Source organism: Engraulis encrasicolus, chromosome 23, assembly GCF_034702125.1.
Source record: "Engraulis encrasicolus isolate BLACKSEA-1 chromosome 23, IST_EnEncr_1.0, whole genome shotgun sequence".
NCBI classification, from domain to species: Eukaryota; Metazoa; Chordata; class Actinopteri; order Clupeiformes; family Engraulidae; genus Engraulis; species Engraulis encrasicolus.
In genome coordinates, this window is record NC_085879.1 from 51,097,615 (window position 1) to 51,116,839 (window position 19,225).

Below are 19,225 nucleotides of genomic sequence, written 5' to 3' on the forward strand. Positions count from 1 at the left end.
GTCAGTCTGAAATACTGCATAAATGATGGAAATGAGATGCAGAGGTGCCTTGGTTATGGTCTTCTTACTCGTGTAGAGCATTAAAATGAGGGCTGAATGACATATTCAGACTTTAAACAGCATACATAGCTACCAAGGCATTATATTTTGGAGCACAGTCTTAAGATATTGCCCCATAATGATGGTAAATTTCAATCTCTACTATGTTCCAATAGTGTGGTTCCATCATAAGAGTAAACAGGTGACAAAATTGTTTTCTTGCAGTGAGGATATGCCACGTATTAAGCATAACAAGAAGGTAAACAAGTCGAAGAACACACCTATCAGTTGAGCTGCTGAAATCATGTCTCGCACATCAAAATATCTATTTTTTAAATAAAATCATGCCATCAGTCAAAGTATTTAAATGTTAAGTCTCCTCCCTTGTGTTGTGTTTAGTCTTATCCAACATAAAAAGCATTTTATTGGCCCTGTCCCAACTTTTTTGGAATTTGTTGCAAGGGTGAAATTTTAAATGATCACATAATTACCCCAAAACAATAATTCTGCTTGGCTTTAACAACTGATATGTTGTCTGTACACAATGCTCTACCTTATTAACATATTGAATGTTTTGAAAATGCCAGCATTTTGATTTTATTCACAAAATACCAAGTGTCCCAACTTTTTTGGAATCCGCTTTGTAAACATTTGTGTACGTTACCGCTGTTGTCTTGTTTCTTCCTTCAGGCTTTCGTTGCGTTGTGCGTGTTCAATGTGCGAGGCTCTTTAGCGTCTCTCAGCTGTGCTCTGTTTCGCGGGCGCCAATGCCATTTTCGCCTATGCTGATTTGGCGTCCTACTCTGTTCCACGAGGGCCGGTGCAATATCGTCCTACTTTTCTCAACATCGCTCCGTTTGCCGTCAAGGCAAATACCCTTTTTCAGTCCCTCCAGGATTTTGCACTGGGATTTTGTGATTTTTGCGGTCAAAATGCCTGATTTTGTGGCGGCATTTTCTCATTTTTTGCAAAGATTTTGCGGCATTTTCTCATTTTTTGCAAAGATTTTGCATCCCTTTCTGGGGTTTTTTGGTAACTGAAAACCACAATCAGTCTAAGCAGGCTTAAGACAAAAGAGAGAGATTCAGAAACACACTTCCTATATAATAGAATAATAAAATATTGTCAAAAGCTGTCAGAGCGTCTTATTAGCCAGTGCGTCCAATGTGTAAAAAAAAAATCATGGCCGCGACACTCATAAATCTCTGTCGATATTTTAGAACGACTTCGGGGGAAAACGGGACAGCGCGTTATGAAAAAATACTTGTGGGTATAGCCTACCACTAGGCCTAATGAAGAGCGTCGCGGGGTACAGTAGCCAGGCTGTATGCAAGCGTTACAATGTCACCTGTTGGAAGACGCGTCTCTCTCTCTCTCTCTCTCTCTCTCTCTCTCTCTCTCTCTCTCTCTCTCTCGTGCTCGTATTGCAAGCTGTTGCATATTATTTGCTTGATGCAAAGTTGTGATGGCATACACGCTCTCGTTGACATGGTTGTGTGCATGGTTGCATGGATTCGCAAGACTTTATTGCAATAACACAGTGAAAGCGTGGAAGGGCCGTTCACTTCCTATCTCGGTGTCCTTGACTGAAACAAGTTGCAAAACTCCACACTTCCGAAACCTTTGCGATCGGCACTACAGTGATTGTTATCAGAAGGCTTGTGCCTACGCATAGACATAGACCCTTAAATTACAAACATTAGCGAACATTGAAAAAAGATCAGACAACGACCGTCGGGTAGCATGCTCATGAAAGCGACAGGGGAGAGTGGAGAAGTTCCGCAAACATGTAGCCTAACGTAAGATGTTTGCTACTGTGCGACAGTACCGCCACTATTTCATGACTGCATACACTTCTTCGTCATGGATAAATGGGCAACAATACTTTTCCCACCCAGGATTGCACTGAAAAGTAGGCTACTGCTGTTAAAAAAAAGGTCATGAGTGTGCAGCACCGACGCCTGCGTGTAGGCCTATGTGTGAGGGAGGGGAGGAGAGACGCGGAACAGCTGAGATGAGGGTCGCGACTTCCGAAATAGCAGGCAATTCTTTTTCAATGTTTCAGTGACATATTAACAAAAATGCTTCGTATTGGTTTTCGTCTCCGGTGGTATTGTAGTCACATTTTTATTTTTTTGACGAAAATATAAATCAATAAATTTCACAGAATGTTGAAATTTTGCGGGGAAAATGCGGCTTTACAGGAATTACGCGGCATCGTGAAATTATGCGGAATATCATTGAATTTGCATGAATCCACGCGATCGCTGAATCGCGAAAAACTGGAGGGAGTTTTTGCTGACAATGAAGTGGCGGCTAGTCAAACAAATATTGAAGCCGCCGGGCAGCTGAACTGGGGAGAATTCTTTGCCAAGACGCGCTGTTGTACAAAGAGGCTTGAAGATGATCCACGTTATTGTTTACTTTATTTACTCTCTCACTGTTAAAAGTTCCACGTTTCCATCGATAAAATCCAGACATCCCAGTGTGCAAAGGTGCGCTGTGCAAAGAGTTTAAAGTGCAGGTATTGTGGTCATAGTTCTTAAAATGTACAAATCATGCGGTCAGCAAAAGTTGGCTCTCCCTAGCCACCTGCCCTCCACTACTACTATTCCGCCATATTACCCCAGCGCCAGGTGATATACCAATCTAATCACCACGTGACCCAATCATGCATGTCACCACCCCCAACCTGTCAATCATAGTTCTGAAACCAAAATCTGTCCGCAACAAGTAATAACCAGCCAATATAGACTCTCATCCATCAGTAATAACCAGCCAATATAAACTCTCATCCATCTGTAATAACCAGCCAATATAAACTCTCATCCATCTGTAATAACCAGCCAATATAGACTCTCATCCATCTGTAATAACCAGCCAATATAGACTCTCATCCATCAGTAATAACCAGCCAATATAGACTCTCATCCATCTGTAATAACCAGCCAATATAGACTCTCATCCACCTGTAATAACCAGCCAATATAGACTCTCATCCACCTGTAATAACCAGCCAATATAGACTCTCATCCATCTGTACCAATATAGACTCTCATCCACCTATAGACTCTCATCCATCTGTACCAATACAGGCTCTCATCCACCTATAGGCTCTCATCCATCTGTATATTAGTGATATTGGCATACATACTACAGCCTCACCTGTCCTCTATGTTCATACAATAGTTAGATCCGGTCGAATTATTTCACAAATTGTGATTGGACAAGAGGCGTTCTACACGTCACTAGGAGTGAGGGTATCCTCCAACACTCTATGAATGACTCTTCACATCTAATAATCACTCCGCGACCAATGATACAAAGTGACCGTAACCAACGTGGTGCGCGTTGCGCAGCAACCAAAGACAATAACTGGAACTATTTTTCCGGAGCGGAGGAACAAGCAAATAAACAATCAAATAAAGTAATTAAAATAATTTAACATTTCTTTCAATGAACTAATTGTGTTAGCAAAGGAACTATTGTATAAAAGCAATATAACACTTGTGGTCGTGAGGTTGTTCTGGGACACCCTCACGGGTGTAATTACCTACGGCACTCAGCCTGCGGCTTCGTGCCTGCGGCGAATCACACCCGTGAGGGTGTCCCAGAACAACCTCACTCCCACTCGTGTCATATTGCTTAATTATCTCATGGCACCACCACCCCTCCCCCTCTCCTACACACTTCACTTTCTGTATCTGTTACTGTGTAGTAATGAGATGAATGATTGTAATAATGCAGCTGGACACACTGCAGTGATCCACAATAACCAGTCAATATAGACTCTCATCCATCTGTAATAACCAGTCAATATAGACTCTCATCCATCTGTAATAACCAGCCAATATAGACTCTCATCCATCTGTAATAACCAGCCAATATAAACTCTCATCCATCTGTAATAACCAGCCAATATAGACTCTCATCCATCTGTACCAATATAAACTCTCATCCATCTGTACCAACATAGACTCTCATCCATCTGTAATAACCAGCCAATATAGACTCTCATCCATCTGTAATAACCAGCCAATATAGACTCTCATCCATCTGTAATAACCAGCCAATATAGACTCTCATCCACCTGTACCAATATAGACTCTCATCCATCTGTAATAACCAGCCAATATAGACTCTCATCCATCTGTAATAGCCAGCCAATATAAACTCTCATCCATCTGTACCAATATAAACTCTCATCCATCTGTACCAATACAGGCTCTCATCCACCTATAGGCTCTCATCCATCAGTAGCAATATAGGCTCTCATCCACCTATATCATATTGGCTCTCATCCATCTGTATATTAGTGATATTGGCATACATACTACAGCCAATATACAGGGGCTGGACAAAATATCTGAGACAACTGTCATTTTAGAGTGGGAAGTTTCATGGCTCAATGGACCAGCCTGTTGGCCAATCTTCATTAATTGCACATTGCACCAGTAAAGTGAAGTGTGAAGGTTCAATTAGCAGGGTTAGAGAAAAAGGATGAACCACGTCCAACAGGATTAACTGTGGACACAAGAGGAAGCTGTCTGAAAGGGATGTTTGGGTGACCGGCCGTGTGTATTGACCCTGTGGATGGACCGTTCTGGTTGAAACTGGAGAGTTGAGGTGCCCATTTATTTCTACCGTGATTTCGATAGCTGAGGTTTTGTGTTTTTTGGATACATTTCGGGTTAGCACTCAAACATCCCTTTCAGAGTAGGGCCCGACCGATATGGTTTTTTCAGGGCCGTTAACGATACCGATATTTATGGAAATGGGAGGCCGTATCTACAGCCGATATAAAGAAAAATTATTCAAAATAAAATAAAATTTGGTGTGTGTGTGGGGGGTCGGGGGGTGGCGCAGCGCGCTAGGCCCCCCACGTTTGGGCTTGCATGCCCACGGGGACCCCGGTTCGGGTCCGGCCGGGGTCACTTCCCGATCCCGCCCCGTCTCTCTGTCCCACTCGCTTCCTGTCACCATCTCAGACTGTCCTATCAAATAAAGGCATGAAAGCCCCTAAAATATATTTCAAAATAAATAAATAGATTAATTAATTATAAATTATTATTATTATAATTATTATTATTATAAATACAAATATTATATGTTAATTATATATACACACATTTAGTTAATACTATGTAATGATTAACTTTTATGTCAGATGTCAGAAAAAATACAGTCAAAATCACATAGGCCCAGATAGGCCTGCATATTTCTGTAAATATATTGCAATAGTAGGCCTAGTTTACTTAAAGTAAATAATGCACACTGAAGCACGTATAACCACAGCCCTTCTTCCTAGAAAAAAATCTGTGGTATAGCCACCGCTAGAAGAACTATTCAGTTTATTGTGGCTGTACTGGGCTGCTTATCCGTCTCTGGGGGGCGACAGAGAACGTGGGGACATCAGGATGAAATATTGGAAAGCGATCTATGCGTGCTTGCTTCTTTACAAGTCAGCAGCATTCTGAAAGCTATGAATCACCAGCGCGAGAGAATGATAACACATCCGGTTTCCAACATGCATAAAACCTTTCTGATAAGTACTCGCGCGGGGTATTACAGCGAGGTGAAACAATGGCATTTAGGACTGAGTATAATGTAATGTTTTCACGTCACAAATAAAGGCGATTTACAAAGCAATATTTTAATCATTATAGCCTACCTAGCGCACATCTAATTTCTGGAGAAACTCCCAACAGAGCAGCCAGCTGCCAGTACTTTGATATCACACATCGGACGTGTTGAAATGGTCAAAGGGCTTAGCGACGCACAATAAAACTAATCGGTTAAACGAGTAGAGCTCTAATGTGCCTTTAGTGCCTGGGTCACGTTGCATACGGCTTCATAAAGTTGTTGACACCATGGTTGTTAGCGCAAGCCTGCTAGCTACTTGGTGGTAGTGGGACGGCATAGCTGTCTGGCTACCGGTAACATGATGTTACTCTAGATATTTGAACCGCAGCGACAGCCCAAAACGTAATGCTATTAAAGTGAGGATATTACGAACAATCATCTTTGGTTCTAATATCAATCTGTGCTAATATTCTGTGTAACAGTTATTACGGGACAAGACATTCTTTCACACCAACAGGCTACCTAGCTAGCAGGCTGGCAAGCACAACACGCTGTATAAACAAACACGTTGTATTTTGGTCCTCATTGACAATGACTTTCAGTCCACCTCTTGTGTAGGACTACAGACACGATCACGTTTCCATGTAGGGGTTTAAAACTTACTGTAAACTATGCTGAGATTACTTTGTGAACATCCGTTTCAGTGAGGTGTCATTCTGCTGTGGGTTACGTGGTGAGCTAGAGCTAAATGCGGCCGATAATCGGTCGGGCCCTATTTCAGGGTACTCAGACAGCTTCCTCTTGCACCCACAGCTAATCCTGTTGGATGTGGTTCATCCTTCTTGGTGGTATACAGACATTACCTTGATAAATCACAAAGACTTGCTGTCTCGGTCAAAGATGCAACAGTAACATGCGCACCAAGAATTTCTCATTTTTGAGCTCTGATATGTCACCCATAATGTTGTGTGTATTGCAACATTTTGAGCAAAACTGTGCTCTAACACTGCTAATCAAACCTTCACACTTCACTTTACTGGTGCAATATGCAATAAATGAAGATTGGCCAACAGGCTGGTCCACTTCAGCCATGAAACTTCCCACACTAAAATGACATGTGTCTCAGATATTTTTTCCAACCCCTGTACATAGACTCTCATCCACCTATATCATATTGGGCTCTCATCCATATGTATATTAGTGATACTGTCATGAATACTACACCAGTTTCATCTTCCTGTGAGGTGATTGGCAGCTGTCATCTTACCTCATTTGCTTCCTCAGGTGTTCCCCAGGTCATCGAAGAAAGTTGATGTGCATAGACCCTAACCCAACTTAAACCCTAACCTGTCATTATTGCATAGACCAAACCCCATCCCTAACCCTAACCTGTCATTATTGCATAGACCAAACCCCATCCCTAACCCTAACCTGTCATTATTGCATAGACCAAACCCCATCCCTAACCCTAACCTGTCATTATTGCATAGACCAAACCCCATCCCTAACCCTAACCTGTCATTATTGCATAGACCAAACCCCATCCCTAACCCTAACCTAAGAACGTAGGAGCTGGGGAGTATAGGAGACCAGCTACCACACAATAGGCTACGTGCTACCAAGACCAGACATCATGCCAGTTACATGCTGTACACCAAGGCCAGCTACCATGCCAAATACATGCTGTACAACAAGGCCAGATACCATGCCAAATACATGCTGTACTGTACACCAAGGCCAGATACCATGCCAAATACATGCTTTACTGTACAACAAGGCCAGTTACCATGCCAAATACATGCTTACTGTACACCAAGGCCAGCTACCATGTCAAATAGCCTACATGCTTACCAAGCATAGCAATCTTACATGCAAACCAGTAAATAATAAACGCAATATAATTCAGATAATATCAAGTCACAACTTCGCCAACGCAACAAAATTAACACACTAACTACTTCATAAATAATAATAATAAAAAAACCTCATTAAATCACTAACCAGGTTATCGAAGAAAGTTCATGTGCATAGACCCTAACCCAACTTAAAGGATAGTTCCGGCGTAAAATGAAAGTTTCACCATTGATTCCCCATGCCACATAATGTATCTAATGATGAGCCATTCCGGGCAATGCCGCGCCGTTATGGAGTTAGCTTAATTTAAGCTTTTGGGCGAAAAACGCAGCCAAAGCATCACGGCGGGGCCAATTTGTAAATATTATTTTCTGATGTTTCCCCGCTATAATATGTATAGGGGACCAGCTAACATACAATATGCTACGTGCTACCAAGACCAGACATCATACCAATTACATGCTGTACACCAAGGCCAGATACCATGCCAAATACATGCTGTACTGTACAACAAGGCCAGCTACCATGTCAAATACATGCTGTACAACAAGGCCAGATACCATGCCAAATACATGCTGTACACCAAGGCCAGCTACCAGGCCAAATACCGGTACATGCTTACTGTACACCAAGGCCAGCTACCATGTTAAATACATGCTTACCAAGTATAGCAATCTTACATGCAAACCAGTAAATAATAAACGCAATATAATTCAGATAATATCAAGTCACAACTTCGCCAACACAACAATCTACACACTAACTATAAACCATAAATAAACAGAAAAATACCTCATTAAATCACTAACCAGAGTGTCTTGACTCTGCAGTGTGAATCCTCCAGTAGAGCACAGAACTGCTTCACTCCTGAGTCTCCTGGTATCTTCCCTCTCAGGTCCAGCTCTGTCAGGAGTAAGGGGTTTCCACCCAGAACTGAAGTCAGATACACAAGAGCTTCATCTGCTGCATCAGTAGTCAACAGTCTGCAAAGGAAGTTAAAAAGAAGTATTGTTATGTTACTTTTATTTTCTGTTTTTTCGGCATTTTCTGTTTTTTAGTGGATTGATACAGTTATAATGTGTCCCTCAGATACATCAGAACAAGAGCGTGGACGTAAAGTAAAGTAAACTTGAATTCAGCATGATGACCCACAAGCAGGTTTATATAGCCCACTGATATCATTGATTTGTCTACATCAACAGTCAATCAACTATGCACTACAGCCTTTCAATCAAACTAACTGAATAATTGGAGGCTGCGCTGAGCAAAGAGGCGCTGTGATATTTCTTATCCCTATAAGGATGTATGATGGCCTTGCCTTAGTCTCTGTAGTTTACAGGCAGGATCTCGCAGTGAATCAGTGAGGAGCTTCAGTTCAGCATGTCGAGGGTCGTTTCCTCTCAGGTCTAGCTCCCCCAGGTGTGAAGGGTTTGATTTGAGAGTTGAGGCCAGAGCAGCATATCCTTCTCCTGTTACACCACAGTCTGACAACCTGGAGGGAGAAGAGTTTATTGCTGTTAAATATTATCACAAGAGGTTATTGCTGTTTAATATCACTCTTACTTGATACATTTTCCATGTATCTTGTACATCTGGTTGAAAGAGTGAAAAATCTGATCAGGAAAAAAGTGACTTGTTCCATTGGCAGACTCTTTAAGCAAGCGTGAGATCTACACTTCCAAGAGAAAAGTACAAATTATTTTCCCCTTGATGTAAGATTAAATAAATGTTCTTTAGTCAAAAGCAGAAAACACAAGGTTGCTTTCTTGAAATATGATGTATTTGGGTGAAATATAAAAGAGTACTGGTGTCATGAATAATCGATTCGGCAATGCAATGCAATGCAATGCGGGGCATGAACGATTCAATTCAATGCGATGCTACTTGTATTGCTTCATCATGACTCATAAAACATTTGCTTTGCTTCCAGTAGAAATGTACTGCATTGCAATGTATTGTAGGATTGGATCGAATAGAAACCTCCCGAATCGTAATCGAATCGAATCATGAGGGCAGTGCCAATGCACACCACTATCAAAGAGGGACACAAAGAAGAAATACACTTAGCAAATATTTCTAATTTTTAAATGGCCAAATGTCTATCCATGGTGAGTGTTGCCAAGTGTGTGTGCATGCAATGTCAGTGTCAGTAGTCAGTCACTCAGTCCTACAGAGGGAGAAACAAAGGGGCAAATGAGTGTGCAAGATAGATAGAGAAAGCAAGATAAGAGACCAAATGAGCCTAACCAAGACCTAACCTCAGAGTCTCCAGGGCACAGTTTGGGTTCTCCAGGCCACTGCACAGATTCTTGACTCCAATATCTCCAATGCTGTTGCCACTGAGATCCAGATTTCTGAGCTTTGATGATTCTTTGCAGATGATGGACGCTAGTGTTGTACAGATCTGTGAGGTGAGTCCACAGCTATCAATCCTGAAGGGAAAAAGACCACCAGTAACTAGAAGACATAATAAAAGCATTGTGATGCTGTATATACTGCATGCTAATGTTGTGGCAAATGTACTCGACAAAACAGAAGTAATCATTTGTTCAACCAGTCATTAGACTTAGTTTAGTTTAATCTATTAATTTATTTGACAGGGGCCATGTGCAAGACAGTTCTAGTACCAGAGTTATCTATAAAGCTAATTTCTTACATATGATTTATTTATGTTGAACTTACAGAGTGCAAGACAGTTCCAGTACCAGAGTTAGCTATGAAGCTTATTTAGTACATCTGCTAGATTTACATTATACTTACAGGGTTGTTTGGGATTCCTCCACTACTGGCTTCAGCCTCAGGAGAGCTTCATCAGACCTGATGAACTTCTTCAGGTCAAACACATCCAGATTCTGGTCTGATGTCAGGAGTACAAACACTAGAGCTGACCACTGGCTAGGTGAGAGTTTGGCCTTTGAAAGTTTTCCTGCACTGAGGTTGCTCTGGATCTGCTCCACTAAGGAGTGGTCATTGAGTTCATTCAGACAGTGGAAGAGGTTGATCATCCTTTCTGGGGAAGGGGCCTCCCTGATCTTGTTCTTAATGTACCTGATTGTTTTATCATTGCCATCCCGGACAAAAACTGTCCTGATCTTGCCCATCAAGCCCATTTGTCTTCTACTCACCAGACCATGCAGAAGAGTCTGATTTGACTCCAGAGAGAGGCCAAGAAGGAAGCGGAGGAAGAGGTCAAAGCGTCCATCGTCATAGATCAAAGCTTTGTCCACAGCACTCTCCTGCAAGATGGTCATGGACTCTGTTTTTTGATGGGAATGCTGTGGGGATATTACGTCATTACCTTCATTCGCCATCATCAGAAATGCATAAAGAGCGGCAAGATACTCCTGGATACTGAGATGCACAAAGCAGAACACTGTTCCCAGAAAGATGCCGGATTCTTCTCTGAAGATCTGAGTGCACATCCCAGAGCATATTGTTGCCTCTTTGACATCAATGTCACATTCTCTGAGGTCTTCTTCATAAAAGATCAGGTTGCCCTTCTCTAACTGTTCATAGGCCAGCTTTCCAAGACGCAGGATTAGCTCTTGGTTCCATTGTGGCTCAGGGTCTTGCAGATTGTCAAATTTGGCGCTTCTCTGTCTGGTTTGAAACATGAGGAAAAATGTGTACATCTCCGTCAATGTCCTTGGTATTTGTGTGTGTCCTGTGGAATAAATCATTTGAAGAACCATAGCTGCAATCCAGCAGAACACGGGTATATGGCACATGATGTGGAGGCTCCTTGACGATTTAATGTGTGAAATTATTTTGTTTGCACAACTTGCATCAATGGTCCTCTTCCTGAAGTACTCTTCCTTTTGGGCATCATTGAACCCTTGCACTTCTGTCACCATGTCAACACACTCAGGGGGGATTCTGCCAGCTGCTGCTGGTCGAGAGGTTATCCACAGTAGAGCAGAGGGGAACAGATTACCCTTGATGAGATTTGTCAAGATGACATCCAATGATTTGACAGCTCTCATGTCAGTCAAACTCTCATTTCCCTGAAAGTCAAGTTGAAGTCGACACTCATCCAGACCATCAAGGACAAACAGCACTTTATACTTTTTCTGGCAGACAAATTTGAATTCCTTTAGCTCTGGAAAGAAGTGGTGAAGAAGATCCATTAATGAGTACTTGTTTTCTCTCATGACGTTGAGCTCCCGAAAGCACAGTGGGAAGATGAACTTGATCTCTTGGTTGTCATTTCCCTCAGCCCAGTCCAGGACGTACTTTTGCACAGAGATAGTTTTGCCGATGCCAGCCACCCCCTTTGTGAGAACTCTTCTGATTGGTTTGTCCTGAATTGATGAAGGCTTGAAGATGTCAACACATTTGATTGGTCTGTCCTGTCCAGCTGGTTTCTTGGATCTGTACTCAATCTGCCTGACCTCATGCTCCTCATTGACTTTCCCACTTTCTCCCTCAGTGATGTAGAGATCTGTGTAGATCTTTTCTAGCAGAACAGAACTTCCCTGTTTGGCTATCCCTTCGAACACACTCTGGTACTTGTTCTTCAGATTTCTTTTTAAATCCTTCTGACAACCTACATTCATCTCATCTATTGTGAAAACAAACAAAAAAACACAGAAAAAATAAAGTGTTTCAAACTAGGAAAAAATAATAGAGGAGGACATTTAATTAATAAATAAATAAATAAATAAATAAATAAGACAAAAGACAAACAAGACAAGACAAGACCAAATCATTCTTACTGTCATTCAGTTCATCAGCAAGATCCTGATGCTCCATCTCACGGAGGAAGTGCAGTGCCATCTTGAGAGCTCCTTCTCTGGCATCACTCTCATCCTCTGCTTTATTCTCAATGTTTTCTTTGTAGTCTGGACTAAGAATCTGCTTCAATCTCTGTAGCTCATTCTTTAAAAAGGTGACAATCTTCTCCTCAAGCACCTAAAGAGCACATGACAGTTCAGATGCATTTACTGTTATGTTATGTGATAATCCTAAAGGTCTACACAAAAGGGGTTCCACACGCTTCTGTTTTTTCATCTGGTGCATAAACGGGAGGGAGACAGGTAATCTTGAACGAGGAGAAGACACCAGAGCAGGTTAGTTCCTTACTTGTTGTGCACTTGATTAAAAATAAAAGCATCCCATCTGTGCTGCTCTGGTGTCTTCTCTTCACTCAATCTGAAAGGTCTCTCATTGGAAAAGCTTGCAGCATTTCAGATCAGTAAACTTGAAGTTTCTCTGCCTACGAGTGATCGACCTGCAAAGACCTGATTGCTTGATCTGTTTAGTAATAGACTAATACAAGAATTCAAAAAGTGGCTTATTTAAGGCTTATTTAAGGCATTTGAGAGACAAAGTTGGCATATAGTCCTATTTTGTCAATTTGGGTGTGCTGAATTCAAATTTGCGATATGCCGAGCTCTATCTGGCATCTGTTGACCCCAAGAGGTCATTGAACTTGAGCTAAGGGGCTTGTGTTTGATGGAGCAGTGCTGCTTTTGCTCTGCAGCATACATGTGTTGTCCTCTTGGAGCCACCGTAGCTCCTCCTCTAGATGACACACCCCCTCCAGGTAGCAGGTTGGTGGCTATTCAGCAATTAGCTTTTCGTTGATAAAAAGGGCACTAACCGGTAGGTTAGGCACAAGCCCTGCCATCACACCGCTGCCCCGCTCCTCGCTGCTTTAATTAAGAAGCGCTCCGCTTCTGCAGCTTATTAAACGCTTTCGGGTAGACTGGACCCAGCTACCAAAGGTTTAATCTTGAGGATGCTTGTGGGTAGGCAGAAGTTTTGGCTGTCATCTGTGCCTCAGTCCTCGCTGCTTTTAATTGGAGGTATGTTTTATTGTTTACCTGTGTGTTACTGTGTATATATATTTATGTGTAGCCGAACTTCATGACCTGTTTTACAAACAGGTTTGCCTCTGCAGCTTGCCAAACGCTTCCGAGTAGATTCTGAACTTCTACTGAAGGTTTGGCCAGGAGGACACAGTGCACTGACTGCTGGTTGTGTTGATTGGCTTGTACATGGTAATGAACTACTTGTTTTCCTACATTATATGTGATGTGTATGTTAAGGCTACAAGTGCATGTTTACAATGTCAGACTTATTTAGGGTGACCAGCTGTCCGGACTTCGGCCGGACAACCCCGCCCCTTAACTTTCTAACCTAGCGTCCTCGCGCACACCCATTGCTTCGACTTGCCGAATCCCCGCCTCCGTGGAGAAAACACTGAAGTTGGCATTCTAAACTGTAGGCAGAAATCAGGGAACAGCGCTGCCATCTTACCTCAGCTGCCAACAGCAGTTTTACTTGTAAAACAATATTTTTTTGGGGAAGGATTTTCGCATTTCATTACCTCACTCCGATAAAGGAGTCATCAGTACCACTAACTTAATATTGTATCAGAGACGGCAGGTTACGATAGACAAATCCTTCCGTTGTTGTCTGTGTAGGCTATTTCATATTTTTAAAAAAAAATGTATTTTGGGTAGTCATGCATTCGTAGGCCTAATAGCCAACAATTAATTTGATTTACTTTACTCAAAGTTGGTCAAAAGTCTGTTTATCAGCGGTGTTTTAAGGGAGGCAAACCGCTTCTGTCAACCTTTTTTTTTTCATGCAGACGCTGGATGGAGCTCAAAATACAGACAGCGCCCGTGCAGAAAGACGTTTCTTTGACCTGTTTGTAAAGTTGTGAGAACCCTCGTATCGTTGTAAAGGCATTTAGCGGACAAACTTAGTTGCACTAGGCTATGCGTTGCCACCAGTGCAGGAAAAAATAGGAAACAGACTGTAGACAATTATAGTAGGCCTATATAGTTACCTTAACTTTCATACAGTCAGTTAATGACCTTCATATAGGGCTATTGCACGGAGATTTCCCCGACATAAGGCGACAGCAATACAGTTAATTCCACAGACAGGTCTGTGGTTAATTCGCTGGGCGAAATCTAGGGTTATATCTGGAGTAACATGGCGGCCGCAGATATCGGAAACGCGACCGACTGTCAAGGTCTAGTTTGCGTTAATGACGTTGCCTCGCATCTCGAGGCCATAAGCAAAAGGCTAGGAGGAAAGGAAAGACAAAGAGAGGGACACACGGACGTCGTGAACAGGTCGTAAAAACGGACCGATGGCCACCCTAGACTTATTTGTGGCTAGTGCCTAACTATCTGTGCAACTGTCTCGTTATGTGAAGTAGGCATTCCTTGTGACCACTTGAGACGCCAGGAGCCAGTTTGAGGCTGAGTCTGGTGACTGGAGGTAAATCAAAATGTTTATGCTTTGTTAATGTGTACTCAGCGGGAAAACATTCTAAAAGATTGAATTTGTATGTTGCTCCTAACTTCAATGTTGTAGTTGCAAGATCTTAATAACCTTTTGTAAGAGCACTCATACGTGATTATTTTAAATTGTAAACTTTTGTGATCATGCAGCTAACTGTGATTTTGTCTCAGCAGAGATGCTACTGCTGCTTTGCCTTGCCTGAGTATTATAGATCCAGTTATTGCCCTGTTTTGTTATTTTGAGTTTCTTTCTTTTAGTTTATTTTCTTATGCTTAATTGCTGCTGCTGTACAGCTTCACCACCCCATGGCCTTGGGAGGTATTGACTGCCACTATAAGTTAGTATCTAAATTGAATGCCTCCAATGGTTGGTCCCACCTAGCCTGTTTGATCTTTCTATAACCTGGGCCGTTCTCTTTGTGCACGTCCCCATATTTGTAGTGGTAAATGAACACCATAGTGTTTGCTGTGATTTATGCTTGTAGTGCTTTGAGTGTGTCAGTACCATCCATGGTCAGGTAACCGACCAACCCTTGGAGATGCTTTAGTCTAGCCCTATTGGTTATGTAATATTGGTAATATGAGTGGCAACCTTTATTAAACCCCTTGTGTGCCTTATCTTATTTAATCAGCAGCATATTTCTGTTTTTATGTTTGTTTATGTTTCAATAAATATACTCTTTTATGTTGACTGAACCCTTACGTCTCTGCCTTTTTCATTCACTTGCCTTCGTGTGGGAACCCTCTTGTCAAACACATGGTCTAAGAACCATTGGTATGCAAGTATATCTGGTGGTGAAAGGCCACCAGTGGCGTAGTCGTTAAAAACACACACTTTGCCAGGACCCTTTAAGACCCCCGGTTACACATGCACACTTTGCCAATTCAATGCATTCTGATTGGATTCAAGCAGACAGGCTAGCAATCCTAACATGCTAACATGCTAATTTTCCACTAATATTACATTTGTCACTGGTAATTTCATTTTCACTTTTTAAGGAGGGTTAGCATCCATGCTAACAATTATGCTAATCATGCTAACAATGCTAAGTATGTGAATATGCTAAGAAGTCCAGCAGATAGGCTAGGTTAGGTATGAGTCAGTTCTGGGTCATTTCCTGGGAGCATGTCTACGTATGCTCACACAGCCCGCTGGTCCCAGAGCTCATTGCTTCCACATCAGTAAGATTTTTAACATTTATTTTCAGGGCCATCAGTCCCACAGCATATTCCTGCTCCTCCATGTTCTCACATTTCTAAGAATGTATTAAAATTTAGGCGGAATTGTTGGAACATGGAGTTTTGGAACCTAGGGCCTATATTTTAATAATTTCTTCAAAATATGGGAACATGGAGCAGCAGGAATAAGCTGTGGGACCATTGGTCTGTGGGACCAATGAGCTCTGAGACCAATGGGCTGTAGACCAGTGAGAACACAGAGCTGACCCCCATTCCCCAACCCTACCCTGACACTTTCCCACTTACTTCTTTGACTGCCCTGTCTAAATAAAGACCTCCACCATTTATCCATTTATTTATTTCCATTCCGTGTGTGTGTGTGTGTGTGTGTGTGTGTGTGTGTGTGTGTGTGTGTGTGTGTGTGTGTTGTGTGTGTTTGTTTGTCTGTGTGGTAGTCTAGTAGTACACCTAACACTGGGTAATTTTTAAGATCACCAGAATACAAGGGCTACTGCAAGGCATTGTCACAGAACATTTTGAATCTTGTTGATTTGTGTGATTTCTGTATTGTGTATGTGTATGCTGCTGGACATCTCAATGTAAAGTCACCCTATTATTTACTGTATATAGTCTGGCTATTTCAACTACAAAGCAGGTAGCTGTAAAAAAAATAAAATAAAAAAAAGCTGTCATGGTTTCCGAGTTGTCAGTGGGTGGGCTTCATCTCTGTCTATATCCTTCCCTGGTTGGCCATGCTATTCTGTCAGAGCTATTCCGTCTTTCCTCTATCTTACAGAAGGCAGTGGCAGGACTGAACTTGTGTGCTTTTAAATCTGATCCATCAGTACTCTTTTTGCATTTGTGCTAAATTGGAGAGGTCATTGAAAATTGGAGAGACATTTCCATCACACATGGATCCTAACATACAGTCTTTGGTTTCCATGCATGTAAATATCCTAAATGACATCAATGACATGAGGTCAAACTGAGACATTACAAAAAATGAAACTAAGGGCACACGAGAACAGGCCATGTTAAATGACCTTGAATAAGGAAGTAATAACCATTAATTACTAACTAATAATAACAACTTCTTTTTTTAAAGTAAATGTGAGTTTAGAATTCCAATACTGACCAAACAAATCCATTTATCAATTTAAATCATCACTTTGCTTAATTGCGTAAAAACCTGATTATCTGGCCTCAGTTGATACCCTTTCAGTGTCAAAGTTCAATGACCTCTACAGGTCAACAGAGGTCAGATAGAGCTCGGCATATCACAGATTTGGACTCGGCACACCCAAATTGACAAAGTAACACTATATGCCGACTTTGTCTCTCAAATGCCTTGGGGTGTCAAAAATCAGGATTCTTGTATATTAGTCTATAACCTGCCGACACATGGCCTTTACTCTTCCCATTTGCCATGCTGCCCTGCCCCGTTGGTTGGCTGGGTTTGGCAACAAGGAATGACAATCATCAAATTGCACAGTAACCACAGGAAAATAAACCACATTAACAAGTTAATAAATGCAGAGCACACATCATGGCCATATTTTAATGTGTTTTCTCCGGGAGCACATTGATGCCTGTAATAGTCGGCACATATTTATTTGTATATTGGTCCATACAAACCACTGTTGACTACATTTTAGCTCAGTCGCTTCATGTTCAAGTTCAAGTTGGTTTTATTGTCAATTTCTTTACATGCACTGGTCATACAAAGAATTTGAAAATTTCTTCATTTTGCTTCATGTTTGAACACGGAATAAAACCTTATATACAAGCTTACTACCCAGAACTTCTTACCTCAAAAATATGAGGTAAATCCTGTTGCTTATCTGGCCCACTGGTGTCTTGTTTACATGTCCTCTCTTGCTCTCTGGAGATAAAGGATGAAACATACAGTAAGGCGTTAGAATTGTAACCTATCGCACAACTGTCACACTCTGATCTCTTTTACCATCACTAATTAACACGATGGATAATCATGGCAACATGAACCACAGTATATCGTGTGCAAAAAGGAGCTTTAAAATGTGCATTGGCGTAGTCTACGTAGAACGCGGGTATGCAGAGTATACCCACTTCTAAATTGCAGGGATTTCAATATACCCACTTCAAATTGATTGATCCATAGTTTTGAATAGCACAAATATATACAGTATACAGTATACCCACTTTAAATAACTTTCAAATATACAGTATACCCACCATAAAAAAGTAGACTACACCACTGAGTAGGGCAAAGAGGCAGGTGCTTTAGCACCACGTCGCCCCTCTCTGTGCATGCCTATGGACAGATCACAATGACCTTCTACACAACTCACACCTCACTGCTGTTCTGTAAACTTATCTAAGCTCCCTGTCAGTGAATGAGTGAGCCCAGATATGACGTTGTAAGATTCCCCCATATGGGCCCTGACAAAGGGGCACTGAATTCACAGCGCCGGTGGCTCACGGGCACGGTATTAACATTTGTTTGCGTTTCTTTTCCTTATTTCAACGCCTTTGTTTACAACCTTTCGCCTTTGTTTTACTGCTCTGAGTTTTCTGTTGACTTCAAAGATAAACATTGCATATCTGACATCTGGATCTCAAAAGCACTGTGTGACAGAGGGCCCCCTTCGGGGGGACTGCCCCAAAACCTCCGGTCACCTGTATGCATTGCGCACCTCCCGGCGTGAAAAGCGCGCACCTCCCGGTGTGCGTTCCCAGCGCATCTCGGCCAGCGGCCATTTGTCCCTGCATGCGCGCACCTCCCGTGCCCACGCAGAGACTGAAATTCCCGCCAGATCCAATATGTGTGGTTTAAATGCTTACTATGATGTGTTTGAAATTCTATGCATGTGTTTAGTATCAATCTGATGGAAATACTTCGGGTGGTGAACAGGTCTTGGTTTTGAAACTGCAATTAGTGAATTTATTAAAGATTTAGAATCATAGGATTTGGATACGGTGTTGGTTACAACCCAACCCTGCGCCACTGTGCTAAGCCCAGCCCAGGTAAATGCCGGCACGTCATTGGTCCCTGGCTGGGGTCGTCCCACGAGATACCTAGGTATTAAACTTTGGTGTAATGATCAAATCTTTGAGTTTAAACCCCGCTAAAGGGCTCCCGTGGACCTAGTGTCCATGTAACCATTTCCTCTTAATTAGGTAGCATTGACTTTTTCAACATTGTACTTTGTCGTATAATTAGATTTGTCCTGTAATAAAACTTTCATTGATCTATCTTTGTATAGACCCCGTTTATTCCTTCATAAGGTTATTGTACTGTCGAAACGTAGCAGCTCCAAGGACATTTC

The 19,225-nt window shown here is 41.9% G+C and overlaps 1 protein-coding gene across 1 annotated transcript; it reads right to left on the reverse strand.

Moving 5' to 3' along the window:
* Window positions 1-10,232: 10,232 nt before the first annotated feature.
* Window positions 10,233-18,640, reverse strand: LOC134440072 (NLR family CARD domain-containing protein 3-like). Its single transcript, XM_063190001.1, has 4 exons — window positions 18,616-18,640; window positions 17,727-17,845; window positions 12,192-12,387; window positions 10,233-12,037 (listed from the first exon to the last, which is right to left on the reverse strand). The coding sequence occupies exons 1-4, from the start codon at window positions 18,638-18,640 to the stop codon at window positions 10,233-10,235; spliced, it is 2,145 nt and encodes a 714-aa protein (XP_063046071.1).
* Window positions 18,641-19,225: the final 585 nt, after the last annotated feature.